The 18,763-nt window shown below is 40.2% G+C and overlaps 1 protein-coding gene across 1 annotated transcript; it reads right to left on the bottom strand.

Annotated features, from left to right (window-relative positions):
• Positions 1 to 8,119: 8,119 nt before the first annotated feature.
• LOC144497229 (protein crumbs homolog 3-like) lies at positions 8,120 to 17,659 on the bottom strand. The gene is made up of 3 exons (XM_078218145.1): positions 17,196 to 17,659; positions 9,680 to 9,732; positions 8,120 to 8,731 (listed from the first exon to the last, which is right to left on the bottom strand). The coding sequence occupies exons 1-3, from the start codon at positions 17,275 to 17,277 to the stop codon at positions 8,510 to 8,512; spliced, it is 357 nt and encodes a 118-aa protein (XP_078074271.1). The 5' UTR covers positions 17,278 to 17,659; the 3' UTR covers positions 8,120 to 8,509.
• Between the last annotated feature and the right edge of the window lie 1,104 nt (positions 17,660 to 18,763).

The following is an 18,763-nucleotide window of genomic DNA, read 5'->3' as shown; positions in this document are numbered from 1 at the left end:
CTGTCAGAACTGCAGAATTTAATCTCAAAGGCCTCATCGCTGGGACATCGATCGTCTTGCTCTAATGGCCATGAATAAATCTAAATTAACATCGAACACTGGCCCAGCCAGTCCAAGCCAGTGTTTCTAATCTACTAAATTCTCCTCCCATTCTTTCACACTTTTTAAAATGTTTTACTCCATCCTCAAAATTACAAAGCCAATGCTCAGAATGGACAGGGCAAATCCAAATCGATTCCTTGCTTTCTCCAAAAACCATATTCAAAATCCAATTCATGGTCCCCACATGAGAGACCAACAAGATCCAAATTGACAAGGCATTGCACTCCACCTTGGGCTCAATCTGATGCTAGATCTTAGCCAAAAGGCTAAGGTTTATCGGCACAGCCCTCTCTCTCCATCGTGTATTTCCAGCTTCCCATTGAATGCTCCTCATTGCATCCTAAAGTGGGTTTAGAAATTCGACTCCATATTTTGCCTTGAAGTGGTAAACTCTTCCGTACCCTGGACACAATGGTTAAGGTATTAAAGTTGGAATGGAAGCTTAACCAGCAGCCATAACATAGTTTCCCCACCGCTCTTAATGCATAATTCAAGATGTAATAAGAAGTATCCAACAAACAACCACACAAATTGATGTTGCAGAATGAATTTCACTATCACTGGAAATCAGCTTTTGTTTAAACAGGAGCCTGCCGTTACCTTCCAAACATTTGCCCCAATTCCTTTGTCTCTCATGAGGGAGAAAACGCATTGGCGAAAGATTATATTCGGCATAAAGTAATACCAAGTATAGAAACTGAATAAAATGGTTTCGCAATTTAAGATTTTTCCTGAAAACAGCTTGTGATTTGAGCACTTATCCGCTTGTAGTTTGAAGCTAATAACATGTGAGCCAGTGATTTCAATCAGTTTCTCTTTAAGTTATTTATAACATGAAAGATCCTTGCAAGCAGATCAGTAAGCAATGCAAGAGCATTCGCCAGAGAAACATAGTTTATTTTGCTCCATATTATATTTACAGTGATATTAATTGTTCTAAGCACCAAATATCTATATTAAAAAGGTACTATATATATATATATATATATATGTAAAATTTGATTTCTAAAATCAAAAGTACAAAGTTGAAAGATCATTCCATGTGTGATATACAGACATTTTTCGGCACGATTGTTACAGACACATTGCAAAATAGCATGTTGAGAACTAGCATTCGACGAAACTAAAAATCTGAGTAGTCTTTTGGAGTCAGTTGATTACACTGTACATCAACTATCAAATCACTTTGATAAATCATTAAGGTATTTACACGCTCACCATTACAATAGCATTAAACAGTTGAAAACAACTGGTAGATATTCTTACTAATGCTTCAAGGAAGAATGTTAAAATGCGAAAAGTTATTTTATTTTTATTTTACTCTGGAAACAATGTAAAATAGGATGTGTTTTAGTTGTACTCTATTCTTCTCACTTCATAATCATAGTAGAACATGCAGAATCAAGATTGGGAAGCTTCAATTCTTCAGTTCATGGAGTTAATACAAATTATGCGATTTTAGTTTTGACTGTTATGTGGCTCTTATTTCAGAGCAGAAAGTAAAATTCCCATTTGTCATTTGTAAAATTTGTAACATTTAATGTGTCAGATCTATTTGTATTGTTAGATGAATTATTTATTCATAGGTTCTTTGCAGTCACATTCTGAATTACTAGCAGAGTAGGACAAAGTATTGTATGAGGGAGCGAGATTGCAATGATAAATGCTTGAAGAAAAATGTTGGGGAAAAAAGGTGATTCCAAATGTCAAGATTGTTTGTTTATTTCTGAATCCTCTCAGCCTATATTAAGAATTTACATTATATCCTCAATTTGTTTTTGCAAAAATTGAAAAGAGTTTGTGTGTCAGCTCTGGAGAATACTTGTAATTTTGATGATCCAGTGAACTATCACTTATTTTAATAACAGCATTGATGTTTAAATTGAAACATTAAAGTTAGATCATGAAAATTCTCCCTGGACTTTGATTTACGTTGTCAGTGAAATTTCTGATTTGCGCATTTAGGCTACTAATGAGGAATAAACAACATGAGTCCCAATAGAAGATTTACCACTAAAGACTAGAAAAAGATGAATTAATAGATCTTTATCTCCTTTAAAATTGATATTAAATGTATGTAAACGAGTATATGAAACATTTATACACAAACGTCCCACACTTTCATTTCAGGGCCTGTTTTTAAAAATCCAATGTATTTAGAAAATTCGAATGAAAATAAATGCTTTCCCATTCATAATCAGTGAACAAATATAATGCTAACAGGTTGCAATTACTAATCCAAATCTAGGTGATTTAGCTCATCTATGGAACAGCTTCAATTCATTGCTTACACCATCTTGACTAGAATTAGTTGCAAGCAACTGTTGACCTTCTCTGTAATACTGACAAGTAAAATGTAGTACAATTATGAAACATACACTAAACACAATCATCTATTTTTCTATTTCAGTTACAACATTGCAAACATTTGGCTCACAAGATTAGACAAAGAAAAAACTTGTAGTGACATTCCAGTGAGTTTGGTACATTTATTAAAACACTTAGCACTTTGAACCAGAATCGAATCAGGTTTGCCATTTCTTTGTTTTCTAAAATACTTGGAAAGCTTCAGGACTGAGAACTGTGCCACAACACTAGGATATAGAATTAAACAACTTGGATGTATTTAAAAGTAATTTTCAGCCCAGATACTTGCTCTTAAATAAGTAAACTTGTTAATTTAACTAAACATTTTGACTGTTTAATCTTAAATACAACTCAAGAATTGCTGGTTAAAGAACCATTTCTCCACAGATGCTGCCTAACCTGTTAAGTGCTTAAAATAGTTTCTGTTTTTATTTCCAGTATCTTTATTTCAAGCGTTTGCCAAATGTATTTTCTTTCACAGGAGCTGAAATATTACTTTTATCAGAATTTGACTCAAATGATGTGATGGTGTGTTTCAACACGATTACATAATTTCATCAACTTTTATCATAGCATTTTCTACAGTGCAGAAAGAGACCATATGGCCCATCGGGTCCGCACTGACACCCCGACAGTGTCTGACCCCCTCGCCCTATCCCCCAACCTCACACACCCACCCCGCCAATCCCAACCTACACATCTTGGGACCCCAAGGGGCAATTTAGCATGGCCAATCCACCTAACCTGCGCATCTTTGGAGTGTAGGAGGAAACTGGAGCACCCGGAGAACATGCAAACTCAGCACACAGTCACCCAAGGCTGGAATTGAACTCTGATCCCTGCTAACCACTGTGCCACCTTGCCGCCCTGCTTCATATGGTCTGCCAAGTGTTTTGTCATGAGCATGGTCCTCTCCAAAATTTGGTATTACTCAATGAATCAATTCTCAAAATTATTTAACCTTTTAATTTCACTGTGACAAAGTCTTGTGATAAAATAGATGGTATCATTCCAATTTGGTTTTATGGTGGTTGTGAGTACTGTCATTCAGGGGCAGCATGGTGGCACAGTGGTTAGCATTGCTGCCTCACAGTGCCAGGAACCTGGGTTCCATTCCAGGGGGCTGTCAGTGTGGAGTTTGCTCATACTCTTCTCTGCGTGAGTTTCCTCCCACAGTGTAAAGATGTGCAGGTTAGGTGGATTGGCTATCAGTGAGATTAGCAGGGTTACATGGGGTTATGGGGATAGGGCCTGGGTGGGATTGATGTCATTGCAGGCTTGATGGGCCGAATGCTCTCTTTCTGCATTCTAGGTACTCTATGATTCAGAATTTACCCAATGACTTGTTTCATTTTCTTTTAGGTCCATGCTACAGTTACTTTTACAGCTACACTAGTCCTTTTGAATTCATGTCCAAAAACAATCTTTTATGATTTCTTTTCATCTTTTGTGTTTGTTAAAAGTGAAAATGTATTCTATTTCCTAGGTTTTATCTCCCAATGGCCACTTCCAGCTCTCCTACAGAAAGATTTAATGCTCTGCTATGGTGTAAACTCTACCTCAACCTCCAGATGGACAACTCCCATTTTCAAACCTGCAACGTGTGACATCTCTTTGAGTGTGATTGTCAATTTAGTCGAAATAACTGGGAGGCTGTAATTATCAGGAAAGACTGAACAGGCAAGGGCTTCTCTGGAAAAGAGAGTGAGAGAGAACCGAATAGGGATCTTTAAGATTATTAAGATGTTTGATAGAGCAGAGAAATGTTCGATTTGTTTTTTTTTTGGGGTGGAGGTCCGATATTGGGAACCACCAGTATAAAGTTTATTTATTAGTCACAAGTAAGGCTTACATTAATGCTGCAATGAAGTTACTGTGAGATTACCCTAGTCACCACTCTCTGGCACCTGTTTGGGTCAATGCACCTAACCAGCACGTCTTTCAGACTGTGGAAGGAAACCGGAGCACCCGGAGGAAACCCATGTAGACACCAGGAGAACGTGCAAACTCCACACAGACAGTGACCCAAGCCGGGAATCGAACCTGGGTTCCTGGCGCTGTGAGGCAGCATTGCTAACCACAGTGCCACCCACCAATATATTGGATGGGAAATTCAGAAGAAACTTCTTTACATAGTGCATGTTTATAGTATGGAATTTGCTATCATATGGCATAGCTAAGGTGACTAGCCTAGACGCATTTAAGGAAAAGTTAGTTAAGTAAACAAGGGTGGAAGAAATAGAAGGAATTGTTGATAGGGTGAGATGATGAATTGTGGGAGATAGTTTTTATAGAGTTTGTGAAGCATAAACTCTGACATCAATCTGTTAGGCTGAATGACCAGTGAAATTCTCTGTAATTTGCAAAAGTTGGATATCTGCTGTGCATTAGTTAGTTTTGTCCTGTTATCAATTTTAATAGCTCTGTAATAACATCGACCCTGTAGACGTCCCACTGAGGAATGGTAATCAATCTTAAACACACATGCACCTTAATTCCAACCACAAATAATAAATTGATCTGACACTCCATGTACAGTTGTTCTTTGCATTTACTATCACCAATTAATGCTGCTGAAAAAAATCTTGGGTAATCTTAAGAGAACGATAATAACATTTGGCATCAGAGTAGAAAATAATTTTTTAAAATGCAAATTAGAAGGTATTCAGAATTGATATTCTTCAGTTGATATTTCTACTTGTGTTATACAATGTGTTAGTTGAGTATGGAAAGTATTTATTTTGCTTGTTTTAAGATGAGCATATGTTTTAAGATGAGCATATGTTTAAGCGATACACAGAGCTAAAAACGGTGAGGAGCTTTTGAAAATGCATGTTTAAAAATGCAAAACTACCCACTTCAATCTTAAGACAAAAGCCTCTTTCACTTGATTATCTTAAAATCTATCCCAATAAAGGCTGAAAGTGGTGTCTGACACGTTCAGAGGTGAAAGGAATAAGTAATAGTAAATCTGAAATGCGAACAGAAAATACTAGAAATAAAAAGCATCTAAAAAGAGAAAAAACTGAGTCAACATAGTGACCTTTCATTTGAGCTCTGAACTATTTCCCCAGCTTTGATTTCTTTGAAAAATTTGTTTAAAATTGGTGTATTGGGTTCCATAACAACAGCAGTTTATTCCATTTGACTCAAAAATATCTTCTCTGGCTGTAGTTTTTTTTGCGTTATTGTTCATAAAAATAGTTGAGCAATAAGTTTTCCCAACGCTTTTAAGAGATTCCAGTCTGGATTTTAACCTACGATGCCTGGACAGAAAAGGGTGGGTTCAGTTTGAATGAACATTTGAAACCCTGCCCAACTTTAAGCTTCATGGATTTTTTTCCTGTTGGATGGCTTGAGTTAAATTTGTGCCAATGGATTAAACCTTCTCTGGGATTGTTGTTGGTGCATACTCAATGGGCTGAATGGCCTCTTTCTGCACTGTAGGGATTCTATGATTCGTAAGTTCATAAGATATAGAAGCAGAATTAGGCCATTCGGCCCATTGAGTCTGCTCTGCCATTTAGTCTCAGCTCTGTCTTCAATAGAAAAGAATTTGACTGTTGTTTTGGTGAGCAATGGCTCCCAAAGAATGAAAGGGTGGCCACTGTAGATCCAAGTGATGCCCAGAACTTGTGACATAATTGGATTTTCAGGAAATACATAACTGATACCTCTTCCAATTTGTCCAGCTGAAATATGTTGGTTAAGGCATGTTGCTTTGTGGTGATAATGAATAAAATAAAATGCTACCTGAAATTAATTTAGGTTCAGCCATTCACAGGAAAACCGAAAGTTAGAAGTGTATTGAAATAAACACGCAGGAGTCAGGTGGTGGATCAGGTGGGTCCAAGGTCAGGGGGGTTTGGGATCGGGGATGGTGGGGTGGGATCCACGAGTCGGAGGACGTTTGTTTAGGGGCATGGTTGGAAAACCATGGGAGATGGTTAATCGGGGGTGGGGAGTCTCATTGGGATAGGAGTAGGGGTGTGTCCATGGGGGGGGGTGGCGTCAGGCATGTGGGGCGAGTCCCGTGGGGGGGGATCGACTTGGCTGTTCACCAGTTATTCAGAAGTTAGAAGAGATTTTAATTCTTCTATCTTTTTCAGAGTAACTTTTGAGGTAACCCAGGTGGAGCCATCCGAAGTTGATGATTTAAATCACATTTTTGGATGGTTCCCAGTGCAATGCAATTGCCCAGAGAAAGTTAGCGAACTCAACTATTATATTCTGAGAGGAATTTCCCAACACATTTTTGGATTTCAAAAATTTGACTCGCTCAAGACGATGGCCAAAATCTCCCATTCAGGGTCGAAACCCTCCTTTCCGATCCTGATCAGACAGAAAAATTCACACTTGCTTTCTTCCAATTTTTCAGCGAATGAGGATCCTGCAGAACTCAGTCAGTGCAAGAAATCTTGGAGGGAGCAGTGGAGAGAATCTGCACAGAAACCGTGCCCCTTTTTCATAACACTAGCTGCCACATTCTGGTTAGCAAAAACTTTAAATATCCCAAAAGCTTCTTTGAAAAGCTATGGGGAGAAGGTAAGGGAATAGGGTGTCAAGGGATTCGGGTGAGTGACATCGTAGTGTAGGTAAGGTAAGGGGAAAGGGTGGGCAAGTAAGGTAGGTTAGTAGGGTAGGGTGGCAAAGTTGGGTCAGGTTGAGGTGCGCCGGGAGTTCAGCGAGAGTTGGTTGGTCGAGGTTAGTCAGGTCGGGCTGGGAGGGGAGGGGGCGGTCGGCCGAGTTGGAGGGTTGGGGTTGATCAGGGAAATCAGACGATAATTTGGGGAGGGGGTGCGGTTGGGGAGCAATTGGGTGATAGAGGCTAGTCAGGTCAGATCGAGGGTTGTTGGGGTGGGAGTTTGGTCAGGTTAAGGGGTGGTTGGGGTCGATTGGGGGGAGTTGTGGGGAGTCGGGGTCTGGGAGATCAGTATGCATGATAGGGGGGCGGGATTCATTTCTGTCGTTACCCAAATATTGGAATTTTTAATCTGTTTAACGTTTCCTGGATAACACGGTAAATAAGTCAGAACTGATAAGTCACTGACTCCAATTCAGATTTGGAGACTTTTTCAGAGCATCCCAGAGAGCATGAGAATTGCCCATCGGAAGTTCAATGCGATGGAGTCAATGCGCTAGGACTTTTAAGGAGTCCTATAATACATTGTTTGGTTGGGGGGGTGCGGGGGTGATGTGGAGGTGGAATACATCTGGTCTCCCTCCTTCCTAAATAAAGAGGAGTTTTCTTCCCCCCCCCCCATGAAGCATCAAAGCTAAGGCTATCTAGATCTTTACCTTTGAATGGTTATCTTCTTCCTGTATTTATGTGTATTCTATATTCACGATGTCAATCACACACTTTCATTGTGAATCATTTTCCTTTGGCAGTTATGTGAAAAGGGAGAATTAAACTGGAACAATGTTCAAGCAAGGACTTGGCAAGTCAGTTGGGTTAAACTGTACTTTTAGGAACTTTCAATCCCAGTTAAAGCATGTCTCTTCAGGACAATGAATTAGATGGCACCCTCAGCCTGTACATAGAACAATGATACATTGGAAACAATTTGCCAAGCTCCATGTTCATTCAGATAAGCCTCTCCACTTGCGGTGGGTGCACCATGTTCCACATCTCGACTCGTGACCCCTCCTTCTCCTGTCGGCTGGGGCTGTATGCGCCGTGTGTTGCTCTTTTATTCAGGGTCACAATGGTGGCAGTGAGGACTAGAAAGAAAATTAACAGCAAGGCCACCGTGACCAATACAACATACAGCAGAATCTCTGAGGTCCAGGCTTCCACATCCTGCCGACAAAGAGTCAAAAAAGGTTAAAAGGTTTCAGGATAATCCCTGTCGGGGTGAGCTATGAAGCTGCCGTGGTTTCAAGAAAACACACACCAACTCTTCGTGCTGGACAGCTTTGTAACATTGCTCTTCCTCCCAACTCATTGAGTAGCACAGGGAATACCTGGGATGTGTGACTTCTCCTATTCATTCCACCATAAAACCTCAAGTCTTGATCATTAAAGAACCTGAACATATCAGATAAGGCGCTCTTCTGGCGGTAGCTTAAGCGTATTGTTCATCTCCATCCGAGATCCCGTCTGCTCCTGGTTGCTCGGGCTGTAGTTCCCTTCAGTCTGACGTTTCTCACGCAGTTTCAAAATGAGAAAGGTCAGAATGATGGCTAGAACGATCACCCCACCAATAACACATGGCGCCACAATGGCTGCTATGTTTACATTGTTAGGTGGCGGAGTTGTCTGTAAAAATAAATCATATTTTCATTATTAGAAAGCTTCACTCAAATGGGACGTACTTTAATCTAACCAGTGCTTGTGACTCAAAAGCCCGACTTGATTAACTGTTTCAGTTTATCCTTTTATCTGCCTGAAAGCAGATACAATCGTATCTTTCAAAAGGGAATTGAATAAATGCTCAAAAAGAAAAGAAAATGCAGGCCCAGAGGGAAAGAGCAAGGAAGTGGAACTCATTGGACAGCTGTTTGTCAGCACAGCTACGATCGGCCGAATGGCCAGCTCTGTGCTGTTTGATTCTATGACTACAATGGCACCAGCTATCATCTGTTCCCATTGCCCTCACTCACATGTGTGATGCTTTAAACCAAACCAATGGAGTCCACCATTTTATCACCAAGACTGGACTATTGCAACTGCAACTTTGAGATTTATATTGCACTCGCCTCACTTCCCTAACTGACCCAGGCCTCTGCGGTTATGTAACACTGATCAGACAATGGGCTAGTTCTAGATTAAAGCCTAATGTATTATTTCATGCATAATGAATTATCACTTTTTGTATCTAATTCAATACTTGTTATGAAAGCGATGGCCTTCCAGATCAGAAACATTTCCACAACAAAAGCACGAAAGGTTTTGAAATTGCAGTCAGGTTCTCTCAAGTGGCACTTCTGCGTGGATACATTACCAGGATAATGCTTATAATTGCACTAATTTGTCTTCATTTTAATTGAAAAGGAATCTTAATAGCTGCAGTGTTGATCATGGTATTAATCCAACAGTATCCTGTTAGTGATAATTGGAAGATCAATTGAGATTTCAAAGATAAACGTGTATGGTCTTACAGAAGCAGTTTTTATTAAATCCTTTGTGAATTGTACCTTAGAAGCTGAGTTAGACTGAAACCATAGTCTATCTTAACATTAGGTCAAGTTAAATCTATTAACTTACAGATGATGTGCTATCAGCATTTGTTGATTGTGTAGAATCTGTTACATTCTCCGCTGTAAAGGAACCAACACTAACATGAAAATGGTACTATGATGTTGAAAATGTGTAACTTGTTAAAAATCTACCAAATGCTAAGCAGAAATGACCAACTATTCTGTCAAAATGACTACAGCTTGTGCATGTGTAATGTATTTTCATTGCAGTATTAAATCAAGGTGAGGGATTGATCAGTTAATAGTTCAAAATGTTTGGGGCAGTTGACAGCTGTTAAACAAATTTTGCTAATGTTGCAGATAGCTGTATTTGCAATGGACAAACACCGCTTTACTGACCCCTGCCTTCCCGTCAGACAAAGCTTCCCTCTCTGCATTTGTACCAAACACAGAGTTCTCTTCAATCATAACGGGCTGCTGGTGAGATTCTAATAAAGAAATCTGCCAAATCTTCACCAATATTAGAAACCCGACGGTGGTCTCTTGGACTAAGTGGTAATTTTTCAAACATGGAGCCCAAATCTTCCAGTCAGTGTCAATGCTCAGCACATTGATGCTTCCCTGAGAATTTCTGCATCCCAAACCTTTTATGATTTTTCAGCCGTAACTTTTGATAGCAGCTGAAGCATCCAAGGATCAGTGCAGCCTCACAGGAGAAGACGGTCGGCCATCGGAAGATTTTTTAAAATTATTAATTCGTGGGACATGGGCGTAACTGGCTGGCCAGCATTTATTGATGGTAGCTTATTTTGTAAATTGAGTTTGTGTCTTTATATGCCCCGTTTGTGAACTGAAATCCCACTCACCTTATGAAGGAGCAGCGCTCCGAAAGCTAGTGGCTTGTGCTACCAAATAAACCTGTTGGACTTTAACCTGGTGTTGTGAGACCTCTTACAGCATTTATTGCCCATCCCTAGTTTCCCTTGGAGTGCATTTGAGTGTCAACCACATTGATGTGGCTCTGGAGTCACATGTGTGCCAGACTAGGTAGGGACAGCAGATTTCCTTCCCTGAAGGACATTAGTGAACCAGATGGGTTTTTCCGACAATCAACAATGGTTTTGTAGTCATCAGTAGATTCTTAATTCCAGATATTTTAATATAAGAGACAGAAGAACGCAGGGCCCACCCCTTTTCAAAGTAGTTGAAGTTTATTTATTAGTCACAAGGAGGCTTACATTAACACAGCAATGAAGTTACTGTGAAAATCCCCTAGTCGCCACACCCCAGCATCTGTTCGGGTACACTGAGGGAGAATTTAGCATGGCCAATGCACCTAACCAGTACGTCTTTTGGACTATGGGAGGAAACCGGAGCACCTAGAGGAAAACCACGCAGATACGGGGAGAACGTGCAGACTCCACACAGACAGTGACCGAAGCCTGGAATTGAACCTGGGTCCCTGGCACTGTGAGGCAGCAATGCTAACCACTGCCACCATGCTACCCTCTTCACATAAGTTTTAAAAGGTCTGAGTCTTTCAGTAAGTGAGTTAGCGAATAGGTGAGTAACGAGCGAGTGAGTAAATGCATAGATAGATCGTGGATGAGTGGGTAAAGTTGGCGAGTGTGGGCGGAACGGTGACAGTGGTTAGCACTGCTGCCTCACAGCGCCATGGGTTCAATTCCGGCCTTCGGTCAAGTGTCTGTGTGAAGTTTGCACATTCTCCCCATGTCTGGGTGGGTTTCCTCCGGGTGCTCCGGTTTCCTCCCACAGTCCAAAGATGTGCGGGTTAGGTTGATTGGCCATGCTAAATTGACCCTAATGTCAGAGGAATTAGCAGGGTAAATGTGTGGGGTTACGGGGATAGGGCCTGGGTGGGATTGTAGTCAGTGCAGACTTGATGGGCACCATAAAAATTCTATGATTCTATGAGTTGGGTAGGCAGGTGAGGTGAGGAAGTGGTTAGGTTGTGCAGCTGGATAGGTGTGTTAGGTAGGTAAATGAGTGGGTAGTTGGTTGGGGGATGGTCGGAGCGAGATCAGCGCAAGGAGAATGCAGTTCAGTGGTTAAGTGGGTATTCGCGTGCGGGAGGCCAGTCAGGTGGTCAGGGATGATCAGGTTGGCTGAGGTGGGGGGGTAGGTAGTTGCATGGGGGGGGGGGGTGGCTAATTGGGTGGTCAGGGTGTAGTCAGGTGTGCTCGGGGAGAATTGATTAGGTTTTTGGGGGAGTTGTTAGGTCAACTTGAAGAGGTGTAGTTGGGTCAGTTCAGGAGCGATTTAAAGGGGTTGGTTGTAGATCCAGTTGAAATATACAGGTTAATCATAAAGTTAGATCAAATATAAAACCATGTACCATTTCCTGGGTACGCAAGTATTGAACTACAGGATAGCCATAGCCAATGAGAAAGTCAAAGGATGTGAAAATAGACCCAGTTGGTCTAACATCTGTAATAAAAAGCTGAACTGATACTATTCTTGTTATTTTTCAGGGGCACAAGCAGAACTGACCTCCAATGAGGGTACAACTGTTCTCAGATGGCAGAGGCTGAGATGCAGTACAAAGGTCTGGGTTTGTATGCGGCAAAATAACTAACAATTATCAGCATATCAATGATACCTCCAGTGCAAAACAGTTGAGACATAGCTTATACCTGGAAGTTAATCAGTTCAATGCCACAATCTAATCCTGTTCTACAGAAACCAGTTACCACCTTTGTAAACCTGTCAAGGAATATCATTTTTGCCAAAAAAAAACTGGCAAACCTGTTTAGTTTGTTTGATTGAAAACGCACGATGCAATCGGGTAAACCAAGACAAAATATGTCATTGCGTTGGTTACACGCAACAACAGTAGCAGAATGATACATGCTTCTTATGGCTCGACATTTTCCAACAAAACGGACAAACCTTTCGAAACAATTTCTTTGCCTTTAAAAACAGTGCATCTTAAAATTGATGACATCTTAATGCAGACAGATCTTTGGGCCCTCCCTGCCTTTCTGAGTGTGCTGCAGCCAAAGGCTGTCCTGGTAAAGGGAACTTCACTCCTCTGCCCTGCGCCTACTCTCCCACAATGATAGCCTGCCTGCTTTTTCTGTTTCTTTATTTCAAAATTTAAGAGTTGGTGAGCATTAAAAATCCCTCTTAGTTACTTACCCTCAAATGCAGGCTTCTGCTCTTCTCAAACTGGAAGCCCTCTGATTGGCTATCCAGCTTTGATACCCTGCCTGCTGCCCTTAATTGGACAGGGAAATTATCTGATTTAAATACGGGGGGTGGGGAGGAAAGTGTACCTCCTTTGTGAGAACCACAATGACTGAATATTCCCCCCTGAGCAGGGTTCGGGAGTCAGAAACAGTCCTTGTTTCCACAGATGGCCCCCCTCCCCAGAGGGAAACTTCAGCCCAGGGTGTCTGTCAGAATGCCAATTAGACTGTGTACTAACCTAATAACCAATGAAAATGAAATCTTCCCTGCAAGTATTCTAGGTCTGCAAAGTTAATGTCGTTTTAAGCATGTATTATATATGTGGCTGCATATATTTAATTTGATTAAACAGAGAAATTTCATTTTATTATTTTGCTTGTTTCCACATATTGCTTAGGTGGATGTTGCACAACATTAAGCTGAAGGAATGATTACTTTCCTTTTAAATTTTCAGTCAATTCTCCCACTTGCCACTCCTTTTTCTTTGCCTTTTTCCCTGTGCTGTTATTGTTTTAAATCTCTGTTACAGATTACACAAGGGCCTGTTTTGTGCATTTTTGGTCGTGATGAATAAGTAAATCCTTCCCATGGGGTGACCAATCTCCCTCATGTCAATAAGAGGTCAGTAAGTGACACAGATCCTTGTCTTTCTATTTCCTGAAAGTTTCAATGGGTGCATAAAGATGCCTCAGAATAGCGTTGATGTTTTATGAAGAAAATGTATTCTAAACTGATCGTTACATCCCTTGTGAGTTATGTTGTTGCAAATGCTTGATTTACTTAAACCATCAGTTCCCAATTTGCAAATATTCTTATATTCATTTTAATTCTTTAATTCTGTCATTTAATACTTTCACTACACTATTTTAATGATTATTGCTGCATTGAGTACACAAGGTAGCTTTAATAATTTTATCATCCATTATATTAAAATAGAATCACAGAATCCCTACAGTGCAGAAGGAGGCCGTTTGGCCCATTGAGTCTGCACCGACAACATTCTGACCCATGCCCTCTCCCTATCCCCATGTATTTACTCTGCTAGTCCTCCTGACTCTCGGGAGCAACTTAACATGGCCAATCCACTTAACCTGCACATCCTTGGACTAAGAGAGGAAACCAGAGCACCCAGAGGAAACCATGCCGACACGGGGAGAATGTGCACACTCCACACAGACAGAAACCCAAGGCCGGAATTGAACCAGGGTCCATGGTGCTGTGAGGCAGCAGTGTTGACCACTATGCCACCTAATAGGGTAGGATATTTTCGAAAGAGTGGTATGGTAAAGTAAATCAAAATATAAAAAGCATTGATACATTGTTTTAAGCTAGTCAGGAGGAGCAAAAGACCATAGAGAGCATAACATAAGGACATAATTCAGGAAAGTATTATAGCCCTAGATACAGGAATGGCAAAATCTAAAGCTGAATGGAATGTTGGACATTATATTAGATAATGTCCAACATGCGCGGTGTTAGCCACCCATGATTTGGAATAGTACACTTGAAAGTCATGCATAGTTCCAGCTGAAAAGTGCTGAACTCAAAGGTTGGCTTGTGACAGTTTACAGCACAGGATAAACTCGTTGGTGTGAGGTGTTAGACATCCCGCCAACTGATATTGATAGTAGAAACCAAGATAATTGGTAATCATGAATGATATGTTCCTTCTCGGGATCCATAGCAGGAGAAGTTCTACAGAGATGGGAAAACAAACTCCCAGAATATGCGAGAAAGCAACTGGAAATCAAATTTTATATTGGAACCAGTGTCATAGGAAAGATGACATTCTTGAATGTGAACCTGAGGAGTGAAGTACAGTATTTAAGGCAGAGACCTCAAGGGTAATAATCTCAGAAGTACTGCTGAATCCATGCCCTGAGTGAAAAAGATTAGGGGCACAATCTTACTGGCCGTTCATGCCACACTCCCGCTGCAGCGAGGTCGGAGAATTTGGCGGCCTGCCAAATCTCTGTTCACTGCGGCGGGATGGGAAAACCCCGCTGGCTTGAACGGTGGTAAGATTCTGACCGAAATGTTGTGACTTGAGAAGTGTGGTAGAAGGGAAAGTTTCAGTTACAGAGGGCATTGAGACAAATTTTGGGGCAAAGGAAGCCTGTTCAAAGGGGAGCCTGACTGGTATTGATGTAATTGCAGTGAGTGCATTGGGAGTGGGAAGGAAGACTGCGGGGGGAGGGCATGGTGGGTTAACAGGCCAAAGAAAAATGAATCACCGAGAATGCTGGAAGTTGAAAAGAAACAAATAAGCCAGATGTTATGGGACAGGTGACAGGATGAGTATATAGTGATACGAGAAGATTATAAGAAAATTACCACAAGGGGAAGTAAGGAAGGTAGGCCACAGGGAGATAAATTTGCAAAAATACAAACTGATCCAGAGAGATAGAAAAAATATGTTGATGGGAGGTGTGTATTTTTGTTACATGTGAAAGAAGACATGAGATTAATAGAGATGGAGAAATGTTGGTTGGGTTTAGAACAAGTGAAACTATTGTGGATTAATGCAAGTGTTACAAAATAAAAAATATTAATTTATGGCATAATCCACCATACCAAGTAGGGAAACTGGAAACTTAATATTCAAATATGAGGAGGGTTCATGTTCAAAGGTAATTGTTGAATATTTGAATTCTAACAGTGATTGATAATGAGCATGAAATTATATTTCTGGATACTATACTGATATGTTGCATGTCGTAAGTGGAATGGAACTCCACTGTCTGAAATTATACTGGATTTAAGATGATGAGCCTTTTAGAGACCTCATTGTTGCACCTAGAGTTAGGCTTGCAATAGGCGAGAGTACATCTGAGAGTCTCTACTTTAAGGAGTCCATTTTGAGGGGTAAGGTGAGAACTACAACCACACAAATGGAGGTACGCAGAGGATGAATACTTACAAAATACATTGTGGGGACTACAAAACAATCATATCCAAATGGGAAACTGAAGTGAAGCAACTGATGCCAGAAATTAGAAAGTGATGGGAAAAATAAACCTTTCCTCCAGCATAATTCCACAAGTGGATTAGAATGCAGAGATTGGAGGGGTGAAGGTAAACAAAGGCCTAATAAATTGATTAGTCTGATGACAAATTGAATAAGGGAGCAAAACATGGCTGATGAATGGACAAATTAGATTTAATTACTTTGATGGTGTTGGGAGAGGTTTGTTAGTCTCAGGGTGACTGTGCAGGCAGATTCCACAGGGAGGTGCACAGATATTTTGTTGAATGACGCAATGGTATTTCTCTCATCATTGGTTCTGGCCGATATCTCTTCTGATCCTGCACGATCCTAGATTTCTGTGTTTTTTTGGACACATTTGGTGGCTACAGCTTGAAACCGGAAGACACAAAAGTTCTGATGGCTCCTATATTGTATGAGCAACCAATAAATACAAATCATGGCCCTAGAGACATATGCTGCAACAATTACCTTCAGAATTTGCTTTGGCATAGTTTGACAATTGCTTTGTTCACAAGTGCGTGCAAATAATGCAACAACACCCATAATTAGATTAATTCTGGATTAGTTAATTCCTTAATTATATTATTCTACCTGCAGATTTGCAACACCAAACAACATTCTTAAACAGATTTAAGACACAGGACCATTTTAGTTCTTGCATGCTTTACAATGGTCTGACAGCTGCGATACAGTCAGCTCTCCACACTCGACTGTCACAAGAATGAATTTCAGTTGTTTTACAGGGGAAAGGGTTCAGGCACAGATCTGGCATGTCTTTAAATGTATCCAAATCACTATTTTCCCATAGGAATTTTCCCCTTACAATTATTATGCTACTTGACATTTTCTCTTGGTTTTATTATTTTAGTTTTTACATTTTCCTTTGAACAATATTGGTGTTTTAAAAATAAAGTCAGTACATTTTTACCTCCGTAATTAATTGATAAGTTTATGATTTAGTGCAAGCCCCTCTTCAGAAAATGACAGTAATTTAGTTATACTTGAACAATGAAGATAACACTGGCTGTTCTCAAAAATGTTGATCACTAAAACTACTGATCTTTTCCTATATCTACTCTTTATTAATTTTAACCTCCTTGACTGTTACATTATGCACCAATATAACCATATCTATTAACAGTAAATACATCACCTCAGTCCAATCTTTAAGCATACAAGACATTTCAGTCATTAAAATCTGTCCTTGTTCCAAGCCTTGCATCAATGATCCATTATATATTTAGATTTGAGAGACTTCACACGTCATTGACCATTCTAAAAACAGCAAAAACATTAGCTGTGGGCTAATTTTATCCAACACAATTCGAAAAGGCATGTTGTTACTTCTAACCCTTTCCTATAGTTTTAGCAAGCATATGTTTACCTTGTGTGAACAACGATCCTCCTTTTAGGAAAAATACTGTAATCCATAGCCAGCCTAAGCTGTGAAGTGGTCGCTTTTCCATTCTAACAGTGCATTGCTGGACAAACTTGAAAAGCAACTCCAAAATTTCTGATATTCCCGAAGAGATCGGCCCTGGGAACTTTAACAGCCTTTAACCAAGAACCTCTCAGTACTGCACAATTAATTGCCTGTGCTTGGGGCTGATGTAAAAAGCTGCTTCACCTTGGAACTCCATGATACCGGGTATCTCTTTTCTAGCTAACTATCCTTCACGCCTTTGCTGTTGATACTCGAATTTTTAAAAGCGTGAGATTAGTTGCAAAGAGGTCCACCTTCTCTGTAGTTAAACTGATTTCCTGTTTCGCTGGTAGCTTCTCTCTGTAGCTTTGAAAAAACAGCAATTTCTATAAGGCGCTGTGCGATACCTGGCTCAAGTGTCAGGTTACAGCCACACCTGAACCCTGCAGCTAATACCTTAACCTGTGGTGTAATCTACTGATAGGCCCCCATTGCTGTCTTTGGCCTGCCTTAAAAAGTAATTTTATTTTTATTAATGAAAAATATCATCTTGAGCTTTCTTTCCAGAATAGCAGCGTTGCTTTATATTAAAAATACTCTCTGAAAATTATTGAGTTACGTATGTCAGAGTGACATTGAACTGATTCTGAACAAAAGCTCATCATCCTCTCTTCAGTGGATTTTTCAAGCCACAGGCTATGGTACCCTGGGATGCATTTGTAACTCTATAATTGCATAAAGATGCTGCTAAGTATACAAATTGTTATGAATAGATAAACCCATTCGAACTCAGTTCCCACAAAGCAGCAGTCATGTACAATGAATAAGAGGTGATAAATAGGTTTAGGAATTCCAGCTATTTTCCCCCAATTTTGTCCAGCTAAATTACTGGAAACCAAATATGTTCACAATTCATCCTTTGTGTGAATGCCACTACGATTCATCCACAATGTCTACATGCTGAAATCTCAAATATTTATTTAAATATTGACAAATCGATCAATTGACAAATCACATTGCCAACCACACAATTTCCTCGAGCACTTTTGATCTGTTTTTCCACAAATTGATTCAGGTCCGTTGTGAAATAATTTGTTTTTTAATGGTGGTAAAATAGAGAATTGATGAAACATTATAAACATTTTAATATCATGAGTAAAGATAATAGATATGACTTGAACTTTGTTCATGTGGATTGTTTTGAATGGATTTAGATTGAGGCCAATATTTAATTAAATTTATATAGAATCATAGAATTCCTAAAGTTCAGAAGGAGGCCATTTGGCCCATCGAGCCTGCGCCGATAACAATCCCACCCAGGCTCTATCCCCTAACTCTACGTATTTAACCAACTAGTCCCCCTGACACTAAAGGGCAATTTGCCATGGCCAATCCACCTAGCCAGCACATCTTTGGACTGTGGGAGGAAATAGGAGCACTCGAAACCCACACAGACATAGGGAGAATGTGCAAACTCCACACAGATAGTCACCCGAGGCTGGATTTGAACATGGGTCCATGGTGCTGCG

This window comes from Mustelus asterias, chromosome 8 (genome assembly GCF_964213995.1).
Source record: "Mustelus asterias chromosome 8, sMusAst1.hap1.1, whole genome shotgun sequence".
Taxonomy (NCBI): domain Eukaryota; kingdom Metazoa; phylum Chordata; class Chondrichthyes; order Carcharhiniformes; family Triakidae; genus Mustelus; species Mustelus asterias.
This window is presented reverse-complemented; position numbering and strand designations above follow the sequence as displayed.

Coding starts and splice junctions, on each gene's coding strand:
- LOC144497229 (XM_078218145.1), bottom strand. CDS start 17,277: ATGGAAAAGCGACCACTTCACAGCTTAGGCTGGCTATGGATTACAGTA. Junction 9,733..17,195: donor AGGATCGTTGTTCACACAAG/GTAAACATATGC, acceptor GTTCCTTTACAG/CGGAGAATGTAACAGATTCT. Junction 8,732..9,679: donor ATGCTGATAGCACATCATCT/GTAAGTTAATAG, acceptor TTATTTTTACAG/ACAACTCCGCCACCTAACAA.